The sequence below is a fragment of the Physella acuta genome, unplaced genomic scaffold (assembly GCF_028476545.2).
Source record: "Physella acuta isolate Inbredline_101_S28 unplaced genomic scaffold, ASM2847654v3 ptg000421l, whole genome shotgun sequence".
Taxonomy (NCBI): domain Eukaryota; kingdom Metazoa; phylum Mollusca; class Gastropoda; family Physidae; genus Physella; species Physella acuta.
Genome location: NW_026731940.1, coordinates 883,743 through 911,190, shown reverse-complemented (window position 1 = coordinate 911,190; position 27,448 = coordinate 883,743). Strand labels below are relative to the sequence as shown.

At 35.4% G+C, this 27,448-nt stretch overlaps 3 protein-coding genes across 5 annotated transcripts in view; 2 read left to right on the top strand and 1 right to left on the bottom strand.

Moving 5' to 3' along the window:
- LOC131942734 (5'-3' exoribonuclease 2) overlaps positions 1 to 1,507 on the bottom strand; it is a 40,124-nt gene extending 38,617 nt beyond the window's left edge. The window contains exon 1 of the mRNA XM_059302655.1: positions 1,300 to 1,507. Within this exon, the coding sequence (XP_059158638.1) occupies positions 1,300 to 1,374 (75 nt within the window). The 5' untranslated portion in view covers positions 1,375 to 1,507. The remainder of the gene's footprint in view (positions 1 to 1,299) is intronic.
- Positions 1,508 to 2,520: 1,013 nt separating this feature from the next.
- LOC131942720 (uncharacterized) lies at positions 2,521 to 10,888 on the top strand. Its single transcript, XM_059302640.1, has 17 exons — positions 2,521 to 2,860; positions 3,093 to 3,301; positions 3,654 to 3,721; positions 4,445 to 4,605; positions 5,085 to 5,191; positions 5,342 to 5,451; positions 5,667 to 5,769; positions 6,036 to 6,122; positions 6,700 to 6,790; positions 6,998 to 7,049; positions 7,308 to 7,417; positions 7,789 to 7,958; positions 8,241 to 8,341; positions 8,493 to 8,634; positions 8,910 to 8,993; positions 9,316 to 9,425; positions 10,382 to 10,888. The coding sequence occupies exons 1-17, from the start codon at positions 2,530 to 2,532 to the stop codon at positions 10,422 to 10,424; spliced, it is 2,079 nt and encodes a 692-aa protein (XP_059158623.1). The 5' UTR covers positions 2,521 to 2,529; the 3' UTR covers positions 10,425 to 10,888.
- A 4,460-nt stretch (positions 10,889 to 15,348) lies between these two features.
- Positions 15,349 to 27,448, top strand: part of LOC131942714 (uncharacterized) — a 34,184-nt gene continuing 22,084 nt past the window's right edge. The window contains exons 1-5 of one of the 3 annotated variants that reach the window (XM_059302629.1): positions 15,365 to 15,744; positions 19,825 to 19,891; positions 21,523 to 21,588; positions 22,974 to 23,107; positions 24,079 to 25,528. In XM_059302629.1, the coding sequence (XP_059158612.1) occupies positions 15,636 to 15,744; positions 19,825 to 19,891; positions 21,523 to 21,588; positions 22,974 to 23,107; positions 24,079 to 24,308 (606 nt within the window). In that variant the 5' untranslated portion in view covers positions 15,365 to 15,635 and the 3' untranslated portion in view covers positions 24,309 to 25,528. Of the gene's footprint in view, positions 15,745 to 19,824; positions 19,892 to 21,522; positions 21,589 to 22,973; positions 23,108 to 24,078; positions 25,529 to 26,475; positions 26,667 to 27,448 lie in introns of those variants that run through there. The other 2 variants (XM_059302632.1, XM_059302630.1) reach the window with 2 other exon arrangements.

Below are 27,448 nucleotides of genomic sequence, written 5' to 3'. Positions count from 1 at the left end.
CTACTCTACATAAACTTTTATGAACTCACAATGACCCCAAAACTGACTATGACATATGGTGAAGATTAAAGTCAATATGAACTCACGGTGAACCCTCGACCGTGTAGGGATTTTTCTCCCGCTGTTGATCACACTGCTATTTAATTGGAATTGCCCTAGTGCTTTTTAATAGTATTTCTCGCTAACTTGGAGGCGTGGTCGGTTGCTAACAACAATATGGCGCCCGGACCGGACGTTTGATTTCCGGTGATTTTTCGGCCAAATTCCAGAGACCTTCAACTAATTACATTTAAAAATGTTTACCACGCGCAAAATGGCGGGATTTCCGTGTCATAACAACAAACAATAGGTGGCAGGGTTAGATATGCCAGAAAAGCATTTTAAAATTTGGTTTGGAGACCGGAGGCTAAATTCAAAATTTGGTTTCATTAAAATTAATAGAATTTGAAAAATAACTATATAGGTACAAAAATGATCATATAAGTAAAGCATTATTAAGTCTATCAGTCTATGTAAAAAGAAAGCAAATATTGTTGGCACTTTTTTTATAAGATCGGCTCTCATATCACAACCAATTTATTTTTTTTTTTAAAAACCACGTGACCGCTATTTGAGATCACTAGTGAGGAACTCTGGGTGCATGGCCACTTAAAAAGTCTAACCTGATTTGTGGTTTTCTTAAGCATCAAGGGTTAGAAGAGTTGTCATGGAGAGATGTGTTGGCCATGGCAGTGAGTGTCAATAAATATTAAATTAAGTAATTTAGTTTAAAATGAACTAAAAACTTCAAATTTAGTGCCTAATGGATTAAATATGGATGTCTATTATTCAGTGGTCATGTTTATATTGAAAATTGCGTAAATTTTAGATTTAGTAAGAAAAACTACTTTTTAATGTTTTTTTCACCTTTTCTAATTAAAACTCACATTCATGAAAAATAAGTAGTCTAGATCTAGTCTAGCTGTAATCCTAATGTTTTCCTAACGTTTCTGTTTGTTTCTGTTGTGTTTATAATAAAATAGCTCAACCGGAGGTGAACGCGAAGCGGCGAATAAAATACGCCAAAATGCCAAATAGAGTTTTACCTTCGTTCTGTCCTATGATATTCCACATTCATAGTCACTGAGCGCAACTCTTTACAGGCTATAAAAATATTTTATTTGCCTGGTAATTCAGTTTATGCCCTTTATCCGATTCTTCTAGTTAGCTAAATACTTAAAAGTGAAATTGAATACCAAATCAAATATTAAAGCGACAAGTCAGTTATCGATAATAGGTAGTTTGCTTTTTCTAGGTTACCTTTTCTTCCACACAGTTGACGATCAAAGAGGAGTATTTACGGCTCAGCCACCGAAAGAACGCCGGTACTCCCATTTGTAGCAATGATAATGTTCAGGATCTTTTAAATTACAAAAATATTGTTTACAATATCCCTACACATTTAGAATTAGATTCAAATATTAGCGTTTTTCAAAGCGTGTTTTAAAATGACCAATGGAGTGGGAAAAGATATCTCTAAAGACCAAACTAACAGTTTATATTAGCAAATGTATATAATACCGAAAAACACTTTAGCGAGAAATAATTTTTTTTCAAACAACTGATACCTGTGATTTTAAAAAGAAACAAGATTTTTTTTTAAATACAGTAGTTATTTCCTATAACACTAATAAAACCTTTTGAAACTAACAGGGATGTCTAAAAATGTGGTACAGGAATAAGGACTGGGCATCATGACATACAGATGGGTATCATCATGACACAGAGATTTAGTTATAAGTAATTAATTCGAACACCAAGTTTTATTCAGCAGTTCAGCATATTACCTCGTACTAATAAAAAGTTAAATCGTAACAAGAGAGTATCAGAAGGGAAAATATTTTTTTTCTGTAGTCATCGTACTATCCAAACTACCTTTCAAAGTCACCAATTTACGATAGATATGCAAATAGAGGATTCAGAAAATTGTAAAACTATATCCCCGGTGTGAGTGTGTGTGTGTGTGTGAGTGAAAATGATTACTGTTGGATTAAAAACAGATTGGTAATCTATAGAAACTATGTTTGAACTGAACACTTAGGGCTTGAATGACCTAACTCGAAGAAAAGCCTACACCATTTATTTTTTTTTTAATATTCGTGTTATCTGTGTTTTCAGTTATTTTATATGTGATTTAAAAATCAATATATAATTAAAAACGTGACTATAAAAATTAAAAGATAATCTTTAAAATGCAGATGATTAGTGTACCCAAATCTGATGGGTAACTGCCTGAGTAAAGGCGATTGTTCATAGAAAACTGACATTGTTATATCTCTTCAAGAAACAGATGAGATATATCTCATCTGCCAATGTGACCGTCAGATCCCAAATAGTAACTACTTTTTTTTTTTAAATGACGATTATAGAATGTATTTAAATTAATGTTTTGTTAGCTATATTAAAATGCTTTTAGGTACTTTTAATTTTAATGTAACTTGTGCACATTAGGGTAGCCTAATCACTTGTTTACTTCCGCAAACAACAGAAATGGCGTCAGAAATATTGCAAAAACTTTGTAGCAAAGCAAAACTTGATAGAGACAGGGGATATTCGGAGCTTGAAGAATTCATTAGTCGTTGTGATCAAGATGAAATTATTAATGCACAACAGGATTTTATCCGTTTACTTTCAGAGCCCGACCAAGGATGGGAAAGTCGACATGGTGGTTTGAGTGGTGCAAGATGCCTGTTTGAACAGGGAAAAATTGCAATAGAAGATGACGGTGAATTGGATGGCGGATCGTCATTTGCTTATCTTATGATAGAAAGTTCAATGTTAATGTTAGATCATGAAGAGTTCCGCGTTAGAATCGCAGCTGGTAAGTCATTACTTAGTCATTAATGAAATAAATTTTGATAAAATGTTGAATAGGCCCCTAAAAGGCCTAATGCCCTTATTAGTTCACTATTGGTGGTTTTTTTAGTCAGTACCATATAATTTAGTTACATACAAAACAGACGGCTGTCCTAAAACATTCAAACTAAATAAATAAATATAATATGATTTAGGTAAGATTTTTTTTTTTTAATGTGAATGTGAAATCTTAAAAGGCGAACTGCTTGGAGTTCTGTGCAAGGTGATTGGAGTTGAGGTTTATGACAGGTGTAGAGAACAGATCCTGAATGGCATACGCTGTAATTTGGAGCGTAATTGTGACAGTCTTGGCTTATCTGAAGATGCATTGGATTCTCCTAGCACTGAACAGCCAGAAAGCATTATGTTCGGGTCTCCAAACACAAGCGCTAGACTGATTGAGCGAGTGAGTTCAGTTTTCTTTTTAAATTCTCCTATTTTTTTTTTTTTTAAATTTACAATGATGAATTAATTTTTAGGTATTTAACTAATTGTTACAGACAGAATAGCTACAAGCAAGTTTATAAATTGAATCATCATAGCAAATAGTGATACTTACTCTAACCCAAACTGCCATAACCTAAACCCTAACTGTTAACTTGACTTAATTTTCTTAAAAAAAGGTAATTTTTAATAGCAGTATATATTCCTTGTGATTATTTGGTTGTTAGCTAAACAGAACACAATTTTTTTATCACGGCTAACAGCTATTTGGTTTTTTGTGTGTGCCAATAATTGAATTTTGTACAAATTTCTAGCGCTCCAGTGATTCAGCACAAATGCTTCATGATACAGCAGGCTGGAAATCTCTAGAGACCTACATGAAGTAAGTTTATTCCCACATCTGGTTGCATTTAAGTAATAGTTGTGAAGATTTGTCTATGAACATCCAACTCAATGGGCTATCAGATATTTGCTTCTGTTAGAGACACTAAAGGAAGGAACTCTTAGGTTCTCTAACCCCATCAACTAAAAGGACCTGAATCCTGAGCTCATGTTTAGCATTCTTTTATATGGAAGTAAATGCCTCATTCAATTTGTATGGAGTATTCTTTTTACGCTAATATTAAATAAAACTTAACTCAAACTAACATTTTTAGTTACTAATCAAATTATTGGGACAGCGTGGCCCAGCATTACAGCGCTAGACTCCTAATCTGAGAGCCTCTATTTTGAATCCGGGTTCAAATCAGTCCACCCAGCTCTGATGGATATCTAACTTACGTTAGGGAACTATCCCTTCGTATGCCATGGTCTATGAAGCAGATGAATTCTACTTCATCTGCCCCATGTGTCTTGGCATGAAGAGGAAATGATCGTGATGAATCAAATTATTGTTAAAATAAGCATTTGAATTAAAAATTTAACTTATTTGAATATTTAATGACAAATTATAAGTATAAGTAAATTACATTAAATATCTTACATTTTAAAACATTTGTAAAATACTAACATTTTAAATTTGTACAATTATTGTCATTTAAGTATTTGGATGATATATTCTTAAGTAAATTATAGTAAATGCCTTTGTATATCTGAAATGTAACAGGTGCCTGCAGAGTGTAATCCTGGGCTGCGGCAACAAGTTTAATGACTATGTGGATCAGGAGTTACTGGACCTGATCTTTGAGGCCCTGACACACACCAATCGTTTTGTCAGAGAAACTGGTTTTTATGTTTGTAGTGCGCTGGTCAAGTGTGGTGAAGGAGGTGATTTTTTTTTTATCTAAAATTTCTAGCTCATTCTTGAATGGCATTCATTTCATGGTTGTGGTTTCAAAATTGTAGATTATAACTTTCAAATCTTAGTTAAGATAAATTTTAATAGAATTAGCACTGTTCACAATAAAAGCTATGGGGTGGGTATATTTGAAATCAGCTAGAAGTTGTACATTTTGATTATGAAGTCATGAAGGATATGTGTATGGAAATTTTATAAAAGAAAGTTCAGTACTTAGTTTCTATATTGCGGTTATTTTATTTTAAAATGGTTTGATTCTATATATGTGTTGTGTACTTATTTTCATCTCTTTTAGTGGAAAATGACAATGATGCTGAACTGGAAGAAAGAAATGCCATTTATCGTCATGGAAAAATATTTAGTTTCTTAGTTTCTATATTGCGGTTATTTTATTTAAAAATGGTTTGATTCTATATATGTGTTGTGTACTTATTTTCATCTCTTCTAGTGGAAAATGACGATGATGCTGAACTGGAAGAGAGAAATGCCATTTATCGTCATGGAAAAATATTTTCTGAATATCTCGGCAATGGGCTTGCTGACAATTGGAGCCAGGTAATAATACAGTTTGTCATCTTTTTAAAATAAAATGTCACTGGAAGTGAATAAAGAATACATATTTTTTATATAAGTCTGTTCCTTAATGAATTCTAGTTTTTTAAGAAAGCCTTTTATAATCTTAAATTAAATTCTTACTACTACTAGGTTCGCATGGCTGGGTCTGTTGCCACACGCAATTTCCTGATGAGTTTACCTTCAGAAGAAGCCAGAGAAAAATTCTACCCAATCCTAATTCCCAGGATGTGCTTAAACAGGTGGGGAACTGTTTGTCTATGATATGTATCTAGCAATGTGTGCACACAATAATGATACAACAAAAAGCATTTTAACGCAGCTGTTATTTTTTAACAAACTTAAAATAAATTTAAAGAAATAAAATCTAGCATTGAATTACAAAACTGTTTTTTATAAAATGTTATCAACGCATGTGTACAGTCCTTACTTGAAAATCTGGTCTTCTCAAACTCAGGTATTACATGGCAGAAGGTGTTAGAATATACTCACAAGAATCTTGGCGTCAGGTCACCAAAGGAGAGGGAAAACATTTAGTGGAGAAATACATTCAACAAGTTGTAAGTTTAAGGTTTACTCATTTTTTACTTTGAATTTATTTAAAACATTTTGAGTAAAGAGTGAAGTGTATTTTTACATTGGCCTTTTTGTAATTCTTATAAAATTTTAAAACATTTCTGGTATTGTTCATTATTTACACTGTATTCCAATTGATTTAATCCAAACATTTCTGCCTTTTTGGAATCCCTCATACATGAAAATAAGAGCTTGTTAGAACTATTCTTTGTTTTTTTTTTAAAAAATAATGAACATTTGAAAACCACAGGTAGAGTTTTACATCCAGGCAACAGATTCCAACAACCATGCTGTCAGGGAGGCTGCTTGTGCATGTATAGCTGAGCTGGGATCAAAGGTCAGTTTACCAGTGTGTAACACAGGTCTTACATGCAGCAGCAGTTGATTAAAAGTTAATTTTGCCAAATTGGTAATTGCACTCAAATTTGATGCGATCACAAGCAATTTTAAAAATGCATTACTTAATTAAACTTTTTTTTAACTAAAATGTATGCAAATGTAGCCTTCTGAACGTCTGGCTCCTAGTTGCTAAAAAATGTATTTCACTTTTAGAATGATTTAACTAGACACATTCTTATCTAGTTACTTTACAGAAAAGGAATTTTGAACTTTGGATGTGTATCTACATCCCGTTTGTAAATTAAGTATTTTAAAAATACATGTATTTCAAAGTTGAGTTACCAAAAATAAAGTCATTGAAGTAAAATAGAAAGACTTTTATGCATTAACAATATAAAGCATATTAGTAGGGGAGGGGGGAGCTCAATTATTATAATTTTAGATTAATTAGTAGTTCTTGGATACTTGCCTTTTCAATAAAAAAAAAATTTATTCACATCTTCTAAACTGTTGCTCTCTTAGTTATCCAACAGTCCTAACATCCATGTTTAATCATACAAAAATAAATGTTTCAGATTGACAAAGCTGCTGTCAGTCCATATGTTACAAAACTATTGGAGACTTTACTTATTTGCTTCAATGATGATAGTTGGCCAGTGAGAGATGGTGAGTTAGGACTGTCATTTTCTATACAGAGCTATATATATTGTGGTCTAATCTAATCAACCTTAATTTAGTCATGTGCGACTTATTAATACAATTTTAAAAATATGTAGGAAGAATAGAGTTATATATTCAATGCATTAATGTAATCAAGTGCTACAAATTAGTGTAATTTGTTTTTACTTTAAAGTTTTTTTTTTTCTCATTTAGCTGCCTGTATTGCATGTGGTCATTTTGTTCTGTGTTTTCCTGAGGAATCCAGGTTTGTAATCACTTAAGATTTTAGTAGCAATCAAATAACGTTACGTGTTTTTAAGAAAGTAATATTGCATAGTTTGATTTATTTGAGATATATTACTTTTATAGCACATGTATACAATCCTTTTAAAAAGGTAAACACCGGTTTGAATCTGCTCTGGATGTAGTATATTATTTTTTGTGTTAAATCCGTAGGCATACTGATGACTTGGATCTGTACCATATTATTGATTCTAAAAAAATTCATAAACTTGTCCATTAGGTCATCCTTGCCTGCGCTGTATCCTCTGTTCTTCAATAATCTTCAAGACAACATCCCTTCAGTCAGGCAAGGGGCAGCAGTTGCCATCACTAACATCGTCAAAGCTTATGGTCAGTTTAACCTTTTCATTCACGCATCTGTTTCTCCTTCTTTCTTCTTCTTCGTTCTTAATTTTTTGTGTTGGAAGGGATTGAGCCTTATCTGCCAGAGGGTTTGAACTAGAGACTTTTTCGAATTTATCAACCATGATCTTTTTGTCAACTCGACAGCGCCTCCATGACAATTAATTATACGTTTCTCCAACTCTATTTCATAATTTAAACTAGTGTTCTTTTTATTTCCTAGAGAACCATTATTTCCTAAAATGTAGAATTATCATTTATGTGTTAATTATTTCCTACTCTAAATATTTCTGTTATTTCTCTTCCAGAAATCAAGTTTTTTGACAATAATTTCTTTTTTGTGTTGTTTTCTTTAAAAGGAGGTGCAGAGCAAGATTTTGTGTTTTCTAAAATAAAAGAAGGCTTTGAAAAGATCAAAGAACAGCCGGCCACATCAGAAAAATATGAGAACCTGGACAAGTCACCGGCTACTTTTGGGGTTGTCAAGCACCTTCGTGATAATGACATGGAGCTGCATTCAAACCAGCAGGTTGGCAAAAATGTTTTACTACAAAAATGTTTTCTCTAAATTTATTTATTTTATCATATTTTTTAGTATATGACAGATTTAGGCTGCTGTTAGTGAATTTAACTGTGACTCTAAAAGTAATGTATTGCTACCATGCTACCCAGTTTGTAATTAAATAGATTGGACTCATTTTAACTTTTAATTTATTTGAATTGTATTTTTGTAGTGTTTTTTAAGGAAAATTTAATAAATGTAAAATATTTATCTAATCTTCAATTATTCTGAAAAATGGACCAATTTCAGATGTACTCCTGTGGCTCTCTGGCTCCAAAGATGGGAAGGGGAGGAGGCTGTATGGACCACAAGTTTAGGAAACCACCCCAGCCATGGGAACTAGTTGATGGGTGAGCTCCCTTGCATCTCAGTCACATTCAAAGATTAAGTTGGTCATCTACCTGATTCAACATGACATTTAAAAAAAAATTTTGGACTGGAGAGCTAAGAAAAGTCAATAATAGATTAATAATTTTTTTAAACTCTTTTTTTTTATATTAGGTGTGTGAATCTCTTGGCAGAACTGAGTCAAATCCAGTCTCTGAATGCCCCAGTCAGCAAGCTGTTACCTGCCATGGCAAATGCCTGTACAGTCAAAACCTACACACACTATCCCAACCTCTTGGAAACTGTTTGTAAACAGGTTGCTCTTTTAGTCAGAGATATCTAAGTATTTTTATAAATATACAGTATCATATATATAAAACTTTATGAATGAACATAAAAAAATGCCTATTCTTGCTCCTTTTTTGATTCCCCAAAAAATTATTTTTATTATTTGAAATCTGCTTGGGTTACTTGTTTAAAAAATTACTTTAATGTTATTTTACTAACTATTATTTTTCCTTTTTCTTTATTTCTATATTTACATTATTCTGAAAAATATAATTTGCTTTAATTGTAAAAAAAATTTTTTAGCTTCCAAACTTTGCAAAAGGACTCGGAAAAAGATCATTCAAAATGTTTTTGGAAATGTTTTTGGACTACATCTTTGAAGCTTTAGTAAGAAAATATTTTTACTATACAATACTTTGCATTATTCAATGCTGCTAAGTATTAATTAGTTAATCCACAACAATATAATGCTCAAATTTTTTTTCAGTGGTGCCATTTTAACACTAATACCTTTCTTAGATATTAAATAATGAGATTTTTTTTATATGGACAAAATTTTAGATTTCTCACAATTCTTGTTTGATATGTTTATGTCAATTTTTTTTATGCATCTTGTAAGCTGAGAAGCACGTACAGTTTTTCATAAGAGATACAGTGTAAACCACAAATACCGCAGCTTGATTGGTCTATTTAAAATAAATTTCCACAGGACAGTGACGTTGTTCTAGCATCTGCGGCTGCGACTCAATGCCTGATAGACCTCAGCACTTTCCTTGGCCCTGGCATTGTTAGAGGGAGGATAGAGCTGTATAACAGCTTGTGAGTCTCATTGTCATTGCACTTAAAGTCTGTTTTAAATTAGATTTATATACAAATTTAGCCCTTAACTGTTTTGATTGGTTGATTATTCATGAAAATAAATAGCTGTAGACTAAGTTTCATGATCAAATACTTTGATGTAAAAATGAGAAAGAAAAAAGCAAAGTTGACATCTGCATCTATCTAATATTTTAGCTAGATTGTTTGTAAACATGAGATTAAACATTAGACCTTGGTAGTCTTTTTTTTTATTATAAACAACATGGTATACACAGGAATTTGAGTAGGATTCCCTAGTTTAGTAGCTTTTTACAGTTAACACTGCGATAAGGCGTGGTTGGATGATAGAGCATTAGACTGCCAGCCGGAAAGTCTGTAGTTGGAATCCTGGGTTTTTATCCACGGAACGTCCTTGACTCCACCCACCTAATAGGTACCTAACTCATGCCAGGGAAAGTAAAGGCAGCAGGGCACAGTGCTGACTGCACTATCCCTTTATATACTGAGATCACTGTAACAGTTTAATTTTACTTCACCTACACCATGGACAATCAGTTTCATTTTACTTTATAGAAAACAATAGTAACGGAGAGGCCATGCTTTGACTTAATATTCTTTTGCATTTCACATATGTATAGTAGATAGCCATGTTGTAAGTTTTAAAAAATCAAGTACTACCTTACTATTCTCTGATTTACTTAAGTTATATTCACCCAGCTAATACTCACAACAATATTCCAAAATAATTCCTTTTTGTGTTGTCTTGATACATTTTTTAAAAACAATTTGAAATATATTATTTTCATCAGATATCTCCCCAAGTTCGACAGTCTGCCTTACTATTCTCTGATTTACTTAAGTTATACAACAATATTCCAAAATAATTCCTTTTTTGATTTTGTGTTGTCTTTCTACATATTTTTTGAAAACAATTTGAAATATATTATTTTCATCAGATATCTCCCCAAGTATGACAGTCTGCCTGGGTTGCCACACTAGACCAGATTTAAAGTCGTCCCAATTTTGGCAATGTGAGCCCAGATGAACTGCCAAAGTACAATTTAGTCATTCGGTCAAGATTTACGTCAAAATGTAATTTAGTCAAAACATGACCTACCAAGTCCTTGTTGCCTGCACAGTATTTTAAAATTTAAATGCAATGTGAGATTTTCTTTGAGTGATTTTTGTATGTGTCACAAATGCAAGATCCTTTAGTGTACATGTTTTAGATGTTTTATAAAAAGAAATATATGCATTTTTAAAAGGAGGTTTTTTTAATTCTATTTTTGTCTCCAGAAACAATAAGCTGCTAATTCAGTTTAAATCACTATCATGATTAAAGTATAATAATTACTGATTGTTTTTAATTACAAATATTGATTGATATTAACAGAAAAACTAACCAGTTATTTCTTTATTTGGATTGTATAATTTGAGGATAGTTAACTAAGGGTATTGGTTGGTTATCAAACGGCCAACTTTATGTAAGATCTAATGTGTCATCTCTCCTAGCATAAAATTTATGCTGTTAAAGATTTTTATAGCAATATATATTACAAAATGATAGCAAAGTTGGTTCATTTCGGTTAGGGTCACTCCATACCTACTTGATCTTATAATGTAATAATAATTTGGTGCTACTTAATGTTGTCATCTCATGTAAAAACTTACTCAGCTATGATTTGAATGTGTTCTTTAATATAAAAAGTCAATAAAGGATCAGCTTCACAGGTTTTGTCCAATCAACATCGAGAATAGAACTTTGTTGTTTGTGTTAGATAAATACCCAACCCTAGACAAGAATAGAACTTTGTTGTTAGTGTTAGATAACTATCCAACCCTAGACAAGAATAGAACTTTGTTGTTAGTGTTAGATAACTATCCAACCCTAGACAAGAATAGAACTTTGTTGTTAGTGTTAGATAACTATCCAACCCTAGACAAGAATAGAACTTTGTTGTTCCCTATTCTGGTTCATTTTAACAGGAAGGATATTATTAAAAATCTAATGTATAATTTGTGTACATGATACATTTTGTGAATTACTAAATTACTTCAAGGCAGAGTGTTGTTAATGTGTTGTCTGTACTTGATATTTAGTTATTATGTTTTTTTTTTACATGTACACGTTTATTTCTTCAAAGCAAATCGAAGTTTTATTATGTGTGTAATTTGATTTTTTCAAGGCAAATGGTTGTAAACATGTTGTCTATCGCTTGATGTTCAAAGTTGTGCTATGATTTTATGAGCATACTTTGATTTCTTCGAGGCTGATTTAACGTTTTGTTACATGTATACATTGACAAGAAAAATAAATAAAAAATTGAAACAAATGAATGCTTTGTTTAATGTCTTATAAAACATTTGTTAAATATATTTTCTAGATAGACTGAGCATGCGCATTTTAAAAATAAAATATAACGAAGTATTTAAATTAGCTGTTACATTACAAAAAAACTAGATAATTATTAATACATAAATTCAACAATTTCTTTTTTTTTTTTATAATTCATAACCTAAATCATTCATGGTTAGTCAACTTAACTTACAATCAGTTTAAAAAAATTCTCACGTTTTACACCCAACCATTTTTTTTTTAATTTTGTTATACCATGTATTAAATAACATTGCCAACAATCCAATCCCAATCCTAAAGCTCATGGCTGACACACCATTTCACAAAAGGTGTAACACAACACCATTCCAAAAAAATGCATTAGCATTCCACATCCAACACAAAACACACAAAAAATGTATTTTAAAACATTCACTATCAAATATCTAACTATTCTTTATAACACCTACTGCACCATTCCTTACATTCACGAACACCACAATATATATATCACAACAGTGACACCATCTATAAGAATAAAAATCAAAGTATGTACGTGGGTTTATCCTTTAAACATTACTACACCTTCCATCCGATCGACATGAAACTTGAGGGGAGGGGGGGGGGGTGGTGTTGAGTGAGCTTTTTGCAAAGAAAAAAATTCAATTTCGCAGGGGCGCGACCCGGCAGGTTGCGATTTGGCGCCCCGGGCTTTCCTGTGAGGCTATGGCGCATACGTTCGTTTTAAACATCGAGACAATGGATAAAAATGGGGTTTTATAGTCGTTCACTAAATTTAATCAGGCGCATCCGTGCGATTTGGCGCCCCGGGCTATCCTGTGAGACTTTTGGCATTTGTGTAACCAGGAGCTCCTGAGACCGCCGCGCTACGCCCCTGATACCTGGGCGGTCGCCGAAGTGTTTTCCACCTCATTATTATGGAGAGTGATTAACCTACACTCAATGCTTTCATAAAGCGCGCACTGGGGCGTACTGGGTAGTGGTGTCGGAAAAACCCATGTCCCGATAAAAATGATCCAAGAAATATAGCGCAAGCATTGTTTACATTTAAATAACTCAGTGTTAGAAAACAAGGTCACACGCATAAGAATCTAGGATTGGTAACGCACTGATGAAACCCTCTTAAAATATTGCGTCAGACTTTCTTCTGAGACCGCGGCAACGCGCGGGACGGGCACGCTATTTCCTAATAAAAAAATATAATACCAGTTACGCCTTTCCATAAACGTTACCTTCACATGTTCGTCTGTTTCATGGCATGAGTCAGCACCCAGCATAAATGCCACATATGCTGTCACAAGTGAAATCAAATGTCACGGATTTACATACAACATATGTCTATACGTCTAATGTACAAGCGTGAAATAGACCCCAAAACAGTCAGGTTATTGAGGGTAACAGACAGACAAACAGATAAGACATACGTCATTTTAAGAGTAGTGTCTCTTGTAATTGTTTACCATTGCTGTTATAGACCTGTACGATTATCAAAGTAAAAAACACACACAATTTCAACATCAATATATTTAAAAATAACCACTATTAAATGAGACACTACTATATTTTTATTTTTTGACAGTCTAACATCATCAGTTCCCGTTTGTGTCCGAGACACGATGAAGTAGAGTTCATCTACTTCAGAGACCTCGGTGTATGAAGGGAAAGTGTGGTCAGTACTATTCCCAGACGCCTTTGTTTCACTAACGCGAGGGACGTTCAACTGATTCGAACTCGAGATCTCGGCTTAGCAGTCTAGCAGTCTCGCTCTTTCCCTACCGCTAGGCCAAGCCGTCCCTTCGACTGTCAATGGTGTGTGTGTTGTTTTGTTGCTGCAGAATTCATCGAAATCAATTAAGCATACAACATGTGTTAATTGATGACGCAGAAAAATCAATTAGTCTTTATATCTGATATACAACTGTTATATAACTACGTCTGAAATGTTACTCGTCCTGCTTGATCCTTAAAATGTGTGTAGAACACTGATCTTCAGCCGTGACCAATTCACCACCTTATACAGTCACCATTCACTACCTGACCTATTCACCACCTTATACAGTCACCATTCACTACCTGATATATTCTCATCACAGTTTGCTTAGTAATTCTTAAATTCTTTATTCCCTCTTTCGCAATGTCACCAGATTCGAAATCTCAATGGTAACATATTCTCTCCTTTCAACAACTTCATGAATTTAATATACCTTTAAACAACCAACAAATATCCAAACTGCCGGGGAATATAAAAAAGCAACCCTTTCCCGATTTAAAATTTCATAGTACTCTTTACTCCATCCAAGCACATTTACCGACAATTGACAGATATTTTTTTCATTTTTGTTGACTTTTACATCACCGATCCTGCCGGTCCGCAGGAATTTTCCCTGACGGCCCACCGAGATTATTCCCAGTGTCCAGGTGGCCCAGTCCACCTCTGCATGTGAACCTAATGTTAACTCATTTTAATTAATTAATTATTACCATTTTACTCAGTACTTTTTAGAACGTATATGCTTTACTCTTGTTTATTTTTAGATCTAATCTAGCTATTTGTTTTTTCAAAACTCCCAAACAAGTAGAACCTACACAGAAAATTCCGCTTATGTCGAATACCACTGAGTCATTGCCTATATAAGGCTCTTTTGTACCACGCAGTGTCCTTTCACCGCTTTAATTAACGTATCAATAGATGGAATTATTTTTAATGTCTAGATACAGCGTCTGTTGCGTCCATTAATGTATGGTTGTCACCATAGGAATAGCATTAGAGCTCATGAGTCAGTGTCAGATGTAGCGAGGTCGTGTACTTTTAACTGTGAAATATAATCATGTGCAATATGATATCGCATGGTGGAGAGAGTACATGGATGCATTGTTTATACATACTCGCTCGGCGCAACATGCACATACATGATGCACTCACATACACACACATATATATGGAGGCATATATATATATTTATATATATATATATATATATATATATATATATATATATATATATATATAAATATATATATATATATATTTATATTTATATACGTATGCTTACATGTGTATGCATATATATATATATATATATATATATATATATATATATATATATATATATATATATATATATATATATATATATATATATATATATATATATATATATATATATATATATATATATAAACATATATATATATATATATATGTATATATATATGCATAGATGTGTATGTATGTATATATATATAAATATATACATATATAAATATATATATATATATATATATATATATATATACATGTATATATATATATAGTGTGTATCTTGCCAACTTCTTTATTAATTTTTTACTCAATAGAGCAAGAGTAATAGGTTTTGGATTTTGTAATGCAATTTTTAAAGTCAGTATTGTTGTATGTATCGATTACCGATCAATACTCAGCCATCTGTCTCGTGGGTTTTCGTGTGTAGTCAGTTGTTTTTTTTTTCAGCTCTGACCCTCACCGACACACGTGTGTGCTGCTCACTCGAGTGTGTGCTCACCTCCCCACCCACACCCCGACCCCCCGCCCTATAATAACGACCTAATTGCGTTAACTAGCATAAGTACGGTAAGCCATTGCGTGTGGCGGTGGAACAGATGCTAATGTGTGGCTAAAACTGTGTAGGGGTTGTAATTGCTTTTTTATTCAGCGGATAGAGCCTGCGTGCGTGAGCAGGAATTTTGTGCGAATTGTTGCTGTAATTACTGATGTAGTTGTAATCCGGTTGGATGTGCTGTGTGTGTTAGATTAGATGACGAGCAGATTTGTTGGGTAGTTTGTTTGTATACATTCGGTGACGTCACGCTTGAGGATGAGTACGGAGAGCCAGCCTTTACAGAAGGAGGAGAAGTCTTCACAGACTTTTATCCTCGCTAATATAAAGCTGATAGCTCGTTCTCTCGGACTTATAACCGTTGCCGGTAATTTATAATATATCTTCACGTTTCTTTATTTATAGTGAACTTCTTTTGAAGTCATTACATTGATAAAATATAATTCACATTATATCTTGACATATACTAAAGTGAACTTCTCTTGTAATGTGCTTTTAACGATAGATATTGCTTTTTAAAATAATTTGTTGTTGGCGTCTAGCTGTATATGTGATTGTACCCACAATATCTAAATGAATCTCTAAAGATTTAAATATTTATTTTGTAGTCCTAAGACGTGCTCGTTTTTAGTTTTTTGAGACCAAAAAATTATTATCCCATCCATGACCATTCAAGTTTGAAGTAAATCACGCAAGATGGACTTGCCATTGTTTTGTTAAGGTGGTTTAAAGATGTACTTGTGATTATTAAGACCAAATAATTCATGTCCATATTAAATCCATTCATTCAAAGTTTCAGTTGATAATGAATGAAAGGTTGACTAAAATAACGATCACATAACCAGAGTTTGGTGTACTTCAGAGCACAAGTAGTATTTTAGTGAATGTGAGTTTTTTTGACAGAGGGTGTCATTGGGTTTTCTTTCTGAATCAAGCCTGACAGAGTCCGAAGGAAGAAGAATCGTATTTAGTTTTTTTTTTTTTTCATGGGATTATTACAATCGCATCTATAAATACTGCATTTGGTTTGGTTATTGAACAGTAAAGTTTAAATGGTGGTGGCGTTGTGGTGGTGGTGTTGTGTGTGTGTGGGGGGAGGGGAGGGTAAGTACACCTCTAAGAGTTCATCCAGATGAAATTACAAAATCATAGTAGTGAAGTAATTCCTTTTCGAACCAGATGATCCACTGGGTAATTGAAGTAGAGTTCACCTGAAGCCTTATGAAGGGACGGTGTGGTCTGCACTATGCCCAGCCGCCTTCACTTCTCCCTAAAGTGACTTAGGTACCCATCACAGCTGATACATCCTAGACTATGCTCCACCATTCGACTACTCCGTCCCATACAAAATCATAGTCTTTAAGGGTAAAATCACAACGGAAAGCGAAATCCGCAATTAACTAGATTTCAATTTAGCAAGACCATAAGTTTTAAAAAAAATATTTTATTATCCAATATACATATCCTAGTCGGGAAACAAAATAACTTCCACTACATATCTCTCCTCGCTTTTAAAACCTAATTATAAATTTATTTATGGAGACAATCTATTATTACGATCAGATTTAGAACTACACTGAATGGAATATAATGCAGGTGAATAAAGATGCTATGCACTATTTCCTCATGTTTAACAGCTTCCATTGTTGTTGTGTTAATAAGCTTAAGGTATTGGTGCATTGAATATTGGTTGAGTCACATATCAGTAAGTGTTTGACCATGTCCATACACAAGCGCAGGACATTTGGACAGAGTAAAAAGGGACAAGATGATGATTTAGGTTAGAGTTAATCCCAGTCCAAAAAATACGAGTTTTTTTAGGTTATTATTAATCCCAGTAGACAACTCAAATGAGAAGCTATTTTAGGCTTAAGGCTAATCCACGTCCACATATCTAAGCTTAAAGGCTAATAAACATACAATAGTCTTTGGTTAACAATGTGCAGGGGCGACTTTGGTGTATGGTTAGGTTTAGTTTATTGTTTGTTATCAATAAAGGATCAGAAAGAGATTACGGATTTTTACAAATATTTCTTTTAACTACAAAACGAGGTATGATCATTATTCAACGTGATTCCTGGATGTGTAAGCGTAGTTTAAACTCGCCAATATTACGGACAGACGTTCTAACCAAATGTTTCGAGTTGCTTCGCGCGTGTCGAGCACATCACGTGACTATTTGCATACCGCGGGTTGGGTCACACCTGGCCGTTTACCATAACACTCACCAAGTCACCTGAAGTTTACTAGGACTCGCGAAATTTTCCCGGTTTTATTTTGTTTAACAAAGTAATTGCGGCTTACAAACAAAAGTTGGATAGTTATTTTCCATGATGTTGATTGTAAGGCATAAATAAATAGAAAGTACCGTTTTGTGTACGGTGCCATAGGAAAGGCGTGTTCGAGAGATAGAGATCTTGGTTTGGTTACAAACCCGAAACTTCGGATCACTAGCTTATGTCCGTTTGGAGTCTCTGAGTCGACTCAGCTCTAATGGGTACCTGATTTGAGTCTGGGAAAGTAAATAATAATGCTGTAATTTCAATATGCCGAGTTTAGAGACATAGATTCCCTCTGCTTGATCTGCACTATTTACCGACTGGTCTGAAATGGTATTTGCATCAGCACCAAGTGGCGCACAAAAGGGATAGAAAAACTACTAAAAATTTCCTTCTTAGCTGCATTATTGAATTATACACAGTCGAAGTAAAGACAACAAACAACTGCTTTTCTTCCCTGACTGGTTTAGCTGGTAAAAAATGGACAAGGGCCAGTGACTGGTAATAGGCGCCCCGAACATTTCTAAATGGTGGGGGGGGGGTGGGGGGGGGAGGCGGTTTTTCTTCAACGTGAACAGATTTTAATAAGTGCGGAGGGAGGAGGGAGTAAAATTGACAGCTCGCACCGGGCACCGGAAAGGGTCGATACGCCTCTGCTCCTAAACCAAATTTCCAACCGCTCAAAGTAAAGGGTGAAGTAGGATATTATGATAACCCTTCGATTTCCACACTTCAGGCATATCAAAGACATTTTTTTCCACAGTACGGTTTAGTTTTAACCTCTTTTACTAACAGTGGACTATTGTTTACATTTTTCATCTTGTATACCGCAATGTTTAATATGCGCGCGTGCGCAGGCGCAGGCGCACGCACACACACAAACATACACACACATATATAGAACAAAGCAGCCCATGTATTCTAGTGCAGCAGGTGTTAGGATAAAAATTAACCCGGTAGTTTTTGTTTTCAAACGGAGGGCAGCAACACTCGTTCGGGTAGCGGCGTTATGCACGTGCGATATATGGAGATTGTAATCGATAACACGGATGGCCCACGAGCCAGCTTGTGGCATGTTTTTTTCTTTCTCAGACGATGTCGTATTGTGTACTGACTAATTGTGGACTTGGTCATTACGTGGGACTTAGCGACTTAAATTTACACCCATTCTTTGAGCTGCTGGGTATCTACGTATAGTGCCGCATTCAAGACAGACTTCATTTTGGTGTCACCCATGAATGACGTCACGCATTAGCATTCGGTTTTTACTTCCTCCCTGTGAACCCCCCCCCCCCCCCGGCCCCTCCATTTTCACACCTCTTCCCAAAGTCAGACCCCCGTCTAATGGGCTTCACATTTCTATCCCCTTCTAAAACACATAGGCGTAAAACACATTGCGTAAATTAACAAGTTGTTACACAAATCAAGAAGCACCCGTGGTGTAATAAATATCACCGTAATTTATTTATTTTCATCGGGTGTGTGTGTGTGTGTGTATGTGTGTGTGTGTGTGACGGAAAGACCTGAGCCGGTGACTCTGTAGATGCAAGGTACATTTCATACAATCTAACACATCAGTCAATAATGTCAATAAGTGGTGTGTGGGTGGTTGATGTCAGATTTCATGCAACCTAGCACATCACAGCTTGTCCCCCTAATATCAGTCAGTGGTGTGTGTGTGTGTGTGTAGTTGGGGGCAGATTCCATGCATTACAACTCTATTGAGTTCCACGTACACACATAACCCCATGGATATCAACACCCTCCCCCTGAATTAACCCCGGACATACAACCCTTCTAGACAACAACCCCCGACTTAAGCCCACATGATATCAACCACCTAACACCAAAGCACTCTGTTACAGTTGGTATATATCGTGGAGTTACGACACAAGAAAGTAACCATTTGCATCGGATGGAACCATCCATTTGTTTTCTTTGACCATAGTTTAGTAAGGCCGATCTTGCGAAATCTACCTTCATTGACCTACTGTAGCCCTCCATCAAAGCGTCGTAGACTAAGGTTGGACGAGGCATCGAATAGTTGAGTTCTTGGTTACAAATTATGCGCCCCTAGTTTAACCACGGGATTCTAAGTATTCAGTGTAATTAATTTCTAAGTATTCAGTGTAGGCCTAATTAACTTCTAAATGTTTTAATTATTCCAGTGATGTGGATCGCAACAGTCCTCATTATCAAAGACCATAGCAAGAGCTATGTTGGATATTACCTCATGTAAGTAAGTCTTTTTTTCTATATTACATCATGTAAGTAAGTCTTCTTTGCAATTTACATCATATGAGTAAGTCTTCTTTTCGATATCACATCATGTAAGCAGTTTTTTTCTGTTGTATTTTTACCTTATCTAAGAAAGCCTCCAATGTTTCAAGCAAGTAAGCCATCAACATAGATATTATCTCTTGTAAGTCAGCTAGGCTACATGACTGTTGGGTTTTATCTACTCTCATCATGAAATCCCTTTTGAATGTTATTGGATGTAATCAAAACATTCCCTTTGGATGTTATCTGATTAAATCACGACATTCCCCTTTTGGTATTACCTGATGTAATCAAGACATTCCCCCCCCCTCCTGCCCTGCCCTTGAGCCTGTATTTAACCTTTGCACTCGTGGCCCGGACCCTTGATAGTCATTTGTTTGAAAGCTTAATAAAATCTACAGCGATCAAACAACACATGTACAAGACATGAACTACAACCTGTTTTACTCATAATCGCTCGATAATCTGGGGAGGATTTAGAGGGCGGGTGTTGGGGATAATTATTTCTGTAATGTTCAAACATGGCAACAATAGAACAACTTTGCAGCTGAAGAAGAAATAAGAAAAAGAAGATGGGGTTGGATAGGGCAAACACTGTGCAGACCACCTGCCAATATCACTAGACAGAACCTTCAAGGAAAGCGCAAAAGAGGTCGGCCAAAATAAAACAACACACCTGGAGGCTGGACCTAGAGGTTGGAACCACAAACATAGGCTACACCTGGAATCCGGTGGAGCAAATATTCAATGAGAGTGGACTCTGGAGATCTTTGGTTGGCCGCCCATACACTAACAGGACAGAGGACTCTGGAGATCTTTGGTTGGCGGCCCATACACTAGCAGGACAGAGGACACTGGATATCCTTGGTGGGCGCCCCATCCCCAGCAGGGGTGGCGGGTAGTGATGATGATGCTGTTGGGGAGACTTAATGGGGTTGTACACTGTTTCTCCCATAACTTTACACTTAGTTACTAAAAGTAAAATGTGGTCTGACTAACCACTCATCTAATCCCTCTGAATGTATCAATAAAGGATCAATAAATCCTGGTTAGGCCTGTAATCCAGGCTGAATTATCGGTTATTTTTATAATTATTTCCATCCACGACGGGATTAGAAAAACGTGGATATTGATTCAACGTTTTATAAATGAGAACTTAAAACTTGAAGTATATATTACGTCAAATTCTTCGACACCCTCCCTATCCCTACCTTAGGTCGATAAATAAAATACTTTACGGGTTGAGTGCAAAACAAAATATTTAACAATTCAGTAAAAACCTCGAACAAGAGAGCCCGCATAATGTTTAGCAGGGGACGTCACTATGATACCAAGATAATCTGCCTATCTAATTAAAAACGTACAGAATTACTTCATTAATGTTCTAACATTTCACGACTTAATTAACTATTTAATTGCTATGGTTTAATAATGATTTGCGTGGTTTTTAATAATAATTGGCAATTTAGTTTAATATCGAAAAGACTCCATGGTATTTAAGGTATATGCCAGCCATAATTGCTTTTCTTGGACGATTTTTTAAAACATGTTTGTTTTGTAACGATTTTGGTTTTTATTTCCAACAGAGGTGCTTCGACACTGGTCACATTTTTTGAGCTGACCTGGATAATGGACAAGTCAGTCTGTTGTGTGTGAGTAGGTCTTGTGTGTTAGTAGGTCTATATGTTGTGTGTGAGTAGGTCTTGTTTTAGTGGGTCCATATGTTTTGTGTGAGGGTCTATATGTTGTGTATGAGTAGGTCTTGTGCGTGAGTGGGTCTATATGTTGTGGGTGAGTAGGTCTATATGTTGTGTGTGAGTAGGTCTTGTGTGTGAGTAGGTCTATATGTTGTGTGTGAGCAGGTCTTGTGTGTGATTAGGTCTATATGTTGTGTGTGAGTAGGTCTTGTGTGTGATTAGGTCTATATGTTGTGTGTGAGTAGGTCTATAAGTTGTGTGTGAGTAGGTCTATATGTTGTGTGTGAGTAGGTCTTGTGTGTGATTAGGTCTATATGTTGTGTGTGAGTAGGTCTTGTGTGTGAGTAGGTCTATATGTTGTGTGTGAGTAGGTCTTGTGTGTGAGTAGGTCTATATGTTGTGTGTGAGGGTCTATATGTTGTGTGTGAGTAGGTCTATATGTTGTGTGTGAGTAGGTCTTGTGTGTGATTAGGTCTATATGTTGTGTGTGAGTAGGTCTTGTGTGTGATTAGGTCTATATGTTGTGTGTGAGTAGGTCTTGTGTGTGATTAGGTCTATATGTTGTGTGTGAGTAGGTCTTGTGTGTGAGTAGGTCTATATGTTGTGTGTGAGTAGGTCTTGTGTGTGAGTAGGTCTATATGTTGTGTGTGAGGGTCTATATGTTGTGTGTGAGGGTCTATATGTTGTGTGTGAGTAGGTCTTGTGTGTGAGTAGGTCTATATGTTTTGCGTTTTCGTGTGCAACCTTTTTTTATTTGCAGCACGGTGTACACGTAATTTATTTATACAATAATTACATTACGCATGCGTAAAACCATCAGTGTGGGCTTAGGAGTCTCGTTTCTTTTTTGTTACTGACACGGCCTACTTATTTTGTCAGTGTCCTAGCAATATAGTTTAGATTTTAGTTGTATCACTTTAAATATTACATTTACGGTCCCACTTTTATATTAGTAATTATAAATTACATCTACAACTCTGTAGAGTTTCTTCCAGGCATCTCTACCCCCCCCCCCCCTCCCTCCGAACGAAATGAAATTTATATAATTTATATATAAAATATATACTTTTAACAGTGTCCGCCCCCCCCCTCCCCCCGAAGAAAGTCTACCCCCCCCCCCCCCCGAAAATTTCAAGTGCCCCCCCCCCCCCGGAGAAAAAGTCTGGAACAAACACTGCAACTCTGCAATACTGTAACGTCCATAAACGTCTTGTATACATGTTATTTTTCATGACTTAAAGTTGTTTGTCTCCCCTGATCTATTTATATAACTTTCCTATTTCAGGAGACAGGGCTTGTATTATCTCCCCTGATCTATTTATATCACTTTTCTATTTCAGGAGACAGGGCTGCTGTTGCCGCATCTGGTCGGCCATCATGTGGGTGGACAACTGGAAGAAGTTCGTCCTTTACGTCCTTCTGTCCATCCCTCTCTTCCTGGAAGACAGTCGTCTGGTGCTCAGTATAGTCAGTGGTGAGGGTGTTGATCTCTTATATTGTCAGGGGTGGGGGAGGGGTTACTCTATTACACCATAAGGGATGGGCGAGTTACACATTATATTCTCAGTAGTGAGGGTGTTACTATATTACATCGCTAGGGATGGGGGTGGGGGGGGGGGTTATACTTATATTTATGTAATGGAGGTTGGACGCTAGTCTCTTACATTTACATCTTAGGGGGTGGGGGTTCCATAACTTCATCAGGGGCGGGGGTGTTACTCGTTTACATTTGCTATTATAATCACTTTTAAATATATATGTTATAACAAAATTCTCTTGGTTAAACTATATACATCATTTAACTCTCTCGCTACGTATAGAAAAACAAACTATTTTAAACAATATTTTAGCAACACAATTATCAAATCAAGTGATGTGCCGCAACGCTTACCGGCGATTCTGCTTGGTGATTCTGCACTCCATATGATTTGTTTCTCCTCTCCCAATATTTATCAGGTCTACTTTTTATTCCGCGTCTCCTAATATTTTCGAGGTCTACTTTTAATGCCTCTCTCCTATTATTTCCAGGTCTACTTTTAATGCCTCTCTCATAATATTTCTAGGTTTACTGTTGATGCCTCTCTCATAATATTTCTAGGTTTACTGTTGATGCCTCTCTCATAATATTTCTAGGTTTACTGTTGATGCCTCTCTCATAATATTTCTAGGTTTACTGTTGATGCCTCTCATAATATTTCTAGGTTTACTGTTGATGCCTCTCTCATACTATTTCTAGGTTTACTGTTGATGCCTCTCTCATAATATTTCCATGTCTACTTTTGATTCTGTTCTCCCAATATTTTCCAGTTCTACTCTTGATTCTACGAATATTTTCCAAGACTACTTTTAATGCTTTTCTCCTAATATTTCCAGGTCTACTTTTGATTTTCCTCTCCAAATATTTTCAAGGTCTACTTTTGAATCTACTCTCCCAATATTTTCCAGGTCTACTTTTGATTCTCCTCTCCACGATGTACCTCATCAAGACCTTCCGCAGTCACGTGTCTGTCAAATACGAAAAAACCGAACAGCGAATCATCGCCACCCGCACCCCCAGCATCCGAATGATCACCCACGAGATATCCACACAGACGGACACGGACTATCACATGACCTCGTACACGGCGACTTCCTCGGAAATTTCCGAAGATGGCGGAGCACACAAGAGCAATTAACTCTAGTTTATATTATTCTACTTTTGTTTTCCTTTCATCCGGATATTAGGCACTAATACTCATCCTGTGTTGATAAGAATGTTCGTATAATGGGATGCAACTGGGCGGTATATTTATTAACGACACAACAATTTTAAGAAATATGAAATCGCTATATTGTTTCTCTTTTCTTAGTTAGTTACAAAGCTTTGATACGTTTTTGAAGCTTAACTTTACTCACACCTATCCCAGTGTAAATGCAAAAATTCCAATACAATTTAACTTTTGCGTCTTTTATGTTAGTATAACAACAATTTTTGTTCGAGATTGTGGTTGGGCCTTTAATGAACAATACAGTGAAAGTGCTGGTTTTTCTAATTAAGTTGGGGAAATTATTTTATTTTTACTTTGAGACTCTCGACCTGAAAGAACAAATACTCAATGTTAAAGATTCGGATAAGTGTTAGATGTTTAATCTTACAGGTGCCTTCATATAACAACTATTCCTGCTATAGCTTCTCGAATAGCAAAACGTGCCTTTATATCCCAACTCTTCCTGCTATAGATTCTCGAATAGCAAAACGTGGCTTCATATCCCAATTATTCCTGCTATAGCTTCTCAAATAGTAAAATGTGCCTCCATATCCCAACTCTTTGCTATAGCTTCTCAAATAGCAAAATGTGCCTCCATATCCCAACTCTTTGCTATAGCTTCTCAAATAGTAAAATGTGCCTCCATATCCCAACTCTTTGCTATAGCTTCTCAAATAGTAAAATGTGCCTCCATATCCCAACTCTATGTAACTCTATAGAATCTCAAATAGCAAAATACGTCTGAATACTAAGGGGGTGGATATGAAGTTATTATGTGTTAATGTTTACCTCTCTGCGTACAAATGAATGAAGGAGATTATTATAAACTTGATAGTGTTACTCAGTAGAGTTGGGGGGGGGGGAAGGGTTGTCCCATGACACGAAACACGCAAATTTAGCTTCAAAACTAAAATGTAGTCCTATAGTCCTCCTCGGATACGTGGTACAACTACACTATTACTGCCAACGTAATTTGATTGTTTAATTATTCTGCACATCACACTTATGACTGAGGCACAAAGCGTATGTGTCATGAAAAAAGGGGTTAGCACTATAAAAAAAATTGGCATTCCAATTCTTTTTTTTTTTGTTTGCTTCAACCGTTGTTCTTTTTTATGTAAATGTATATGTAAATAAAAAAAAAATTCAAATCGATAAAATTATTTTGTGTTCAGTGTTTTAATGTTTATTTAAGGGTTGCGGGAATATCCGCTGTGTTACCGTATTCATTCTGTTAAACGCATTATTTTTACAAAAAAAAAAGCCTAGCTTTTTGTTTTGGATAGGTAATTTTATTTAAAGATTCAAGTTCACAATGATAACGTATTATCACATTTCGACAACTTCGCCCATGTAAATAATGTAAGTAAACAACCAACAAAATGTGTCCAAGCGGCGTCGACCTGAGAAAATAAAAAGCAATCCTTTCCCGACTTTTTCCATAGTGCTCTTTTCCATCGAAATACATCAAAAGACAACTGTCAGAAATTTTTCTTGATTTTGCTTTTTACAGAACCGATCCTGACAGCTCACGGAGATTATTCCCCGTGTTCAGGTGGCCTAGTCGACCCCTACATGTGAACCTAATGTTAACTCATTTTAATTTACAAATTATTACCCCCTTTACTCAGTACTTTTTAGCACGCACGTGCTTTACACTTGTTTACTTTTAGATCGAGCTATTTTCTTTAAAAAATCCTAAATAAGTAGAAAAAATACAGATAAAATCATCCTGTGTAGAACACAACTGAGTCATTGCCTATATAAGACTCTTTTGTACCAAGCCGTGTCATGTCACCGTTTTAATTAGCGTATCAATATATATATATATATATATATATATATATATATATATATATATATATATATATATATATATATATATATTGTGTGTGTGTGTGTGTGTGTGTGTGTGTGGTGTGTGTGTGGTGTCAACTTCTTTATTAAGTTTTTTACTCAATAGAGAAAGAGCAATTGCTTTTCGATTTTGTAATGCAATTCTTCTTGTAATTGATTTTTCTTCAGCTTATAAAGCCTACATGTGTTAGCAGAAATTTCGTATGAAATGCTTATCCAATTACTGATGTAGCTGTAATCTGGTTGGATGTGCTGTGTGTGTTAGATGACCGAGCAGTTTTGTTGGGTAGTTTGTTTGCCAACATTCACGCATGAGGATGAGTTCGGAGAGCACGCCCCTACAGAGGGAGGAGGAGACGTCTTCCCAGTCTTTTATTCTCACTAATATAACGCTGATAGCTCGTTCATTTGGACTTATAACTGTTGTCGGTATTTTATTTTTTACATTCATGTATCTTTTGAGGTGAACTTCTTGTTTTGAAGTTATCACCATGATAAAATATAATTCATATTATATATTCACAAATACTTAAATGAACATCTCTTTTTAATGTGATTTTAACGATAGATGTTGCTTTTAAAAAGAATTTATTATTACATATTAAGGAATCGCTTAACATATGAATACTTTTTTGTTGTACTCCAAAGATACGCTCTTGCTATTTGGCAATTTGTCTATTTATGTAAAGCAAAGTTGTTGGTGCCCTAAAGGGCACTTCCCGGCGCCGCAGGCGCTTCAAATTCGGCATGAGTCTGAACACGAGAGCCGGTGCCGGTTGGCCAACAAGTCCACGTAGAGGGGGTCAAAACCGACCTTGACTGACCGGCGCCTTATATGAGCTATATTACGAAAAAAAACTTTTGGCCGACAACTGCCCTTGAAAAAACTCGCCATGTCCGGGAAAAATCTAGAAATGGGTCAAAACTGACCAGTCGTATTTCCCTATATAATCTTTGTATTTTATGGGAAAAACAGAGGGTAATTTCAACAAAGATTTCATGGTAATTACCCTCTGTACATCAGGCTAATTTTTGGCATGCTCTTAGGTAAATGACTAGGCCGTAGAGCACACTTGTCAGTTTCACTCAACGCCCTCAACGAGGGCTAAAAAGTGACCGCGAGTGAAATTCTCTTTATATGAGTTTTATTACGAAAAATCTTTTCCCCGACGACCCCCCCCCCTCCCTTGAAATTTTGTTAGGTGGTAGAA

Coding starts and splice junctions, on each gene's coding strand:
- LOC131942720 (XM_059302640.1), top strand. CDS start 2,530: ATGGCGTCAGAAATATTGCAAAAACTTTGTAGCAAAGCAAAACTTGAT. Junction 5,452..5,666: donor CCCAGGATGTGCTTAAACAG/GTGGGGAACTGT, acceptor TCTCAAACTCAG/GTATTACATGGCAGAAGGTG. Junction 9,426..10,381: donor ATAGAGCTGTATAACAGCTT/GTGAGTCTCATT, acceptor TATTTTCATCAG/ATATCTCCCCAAGTATGACA.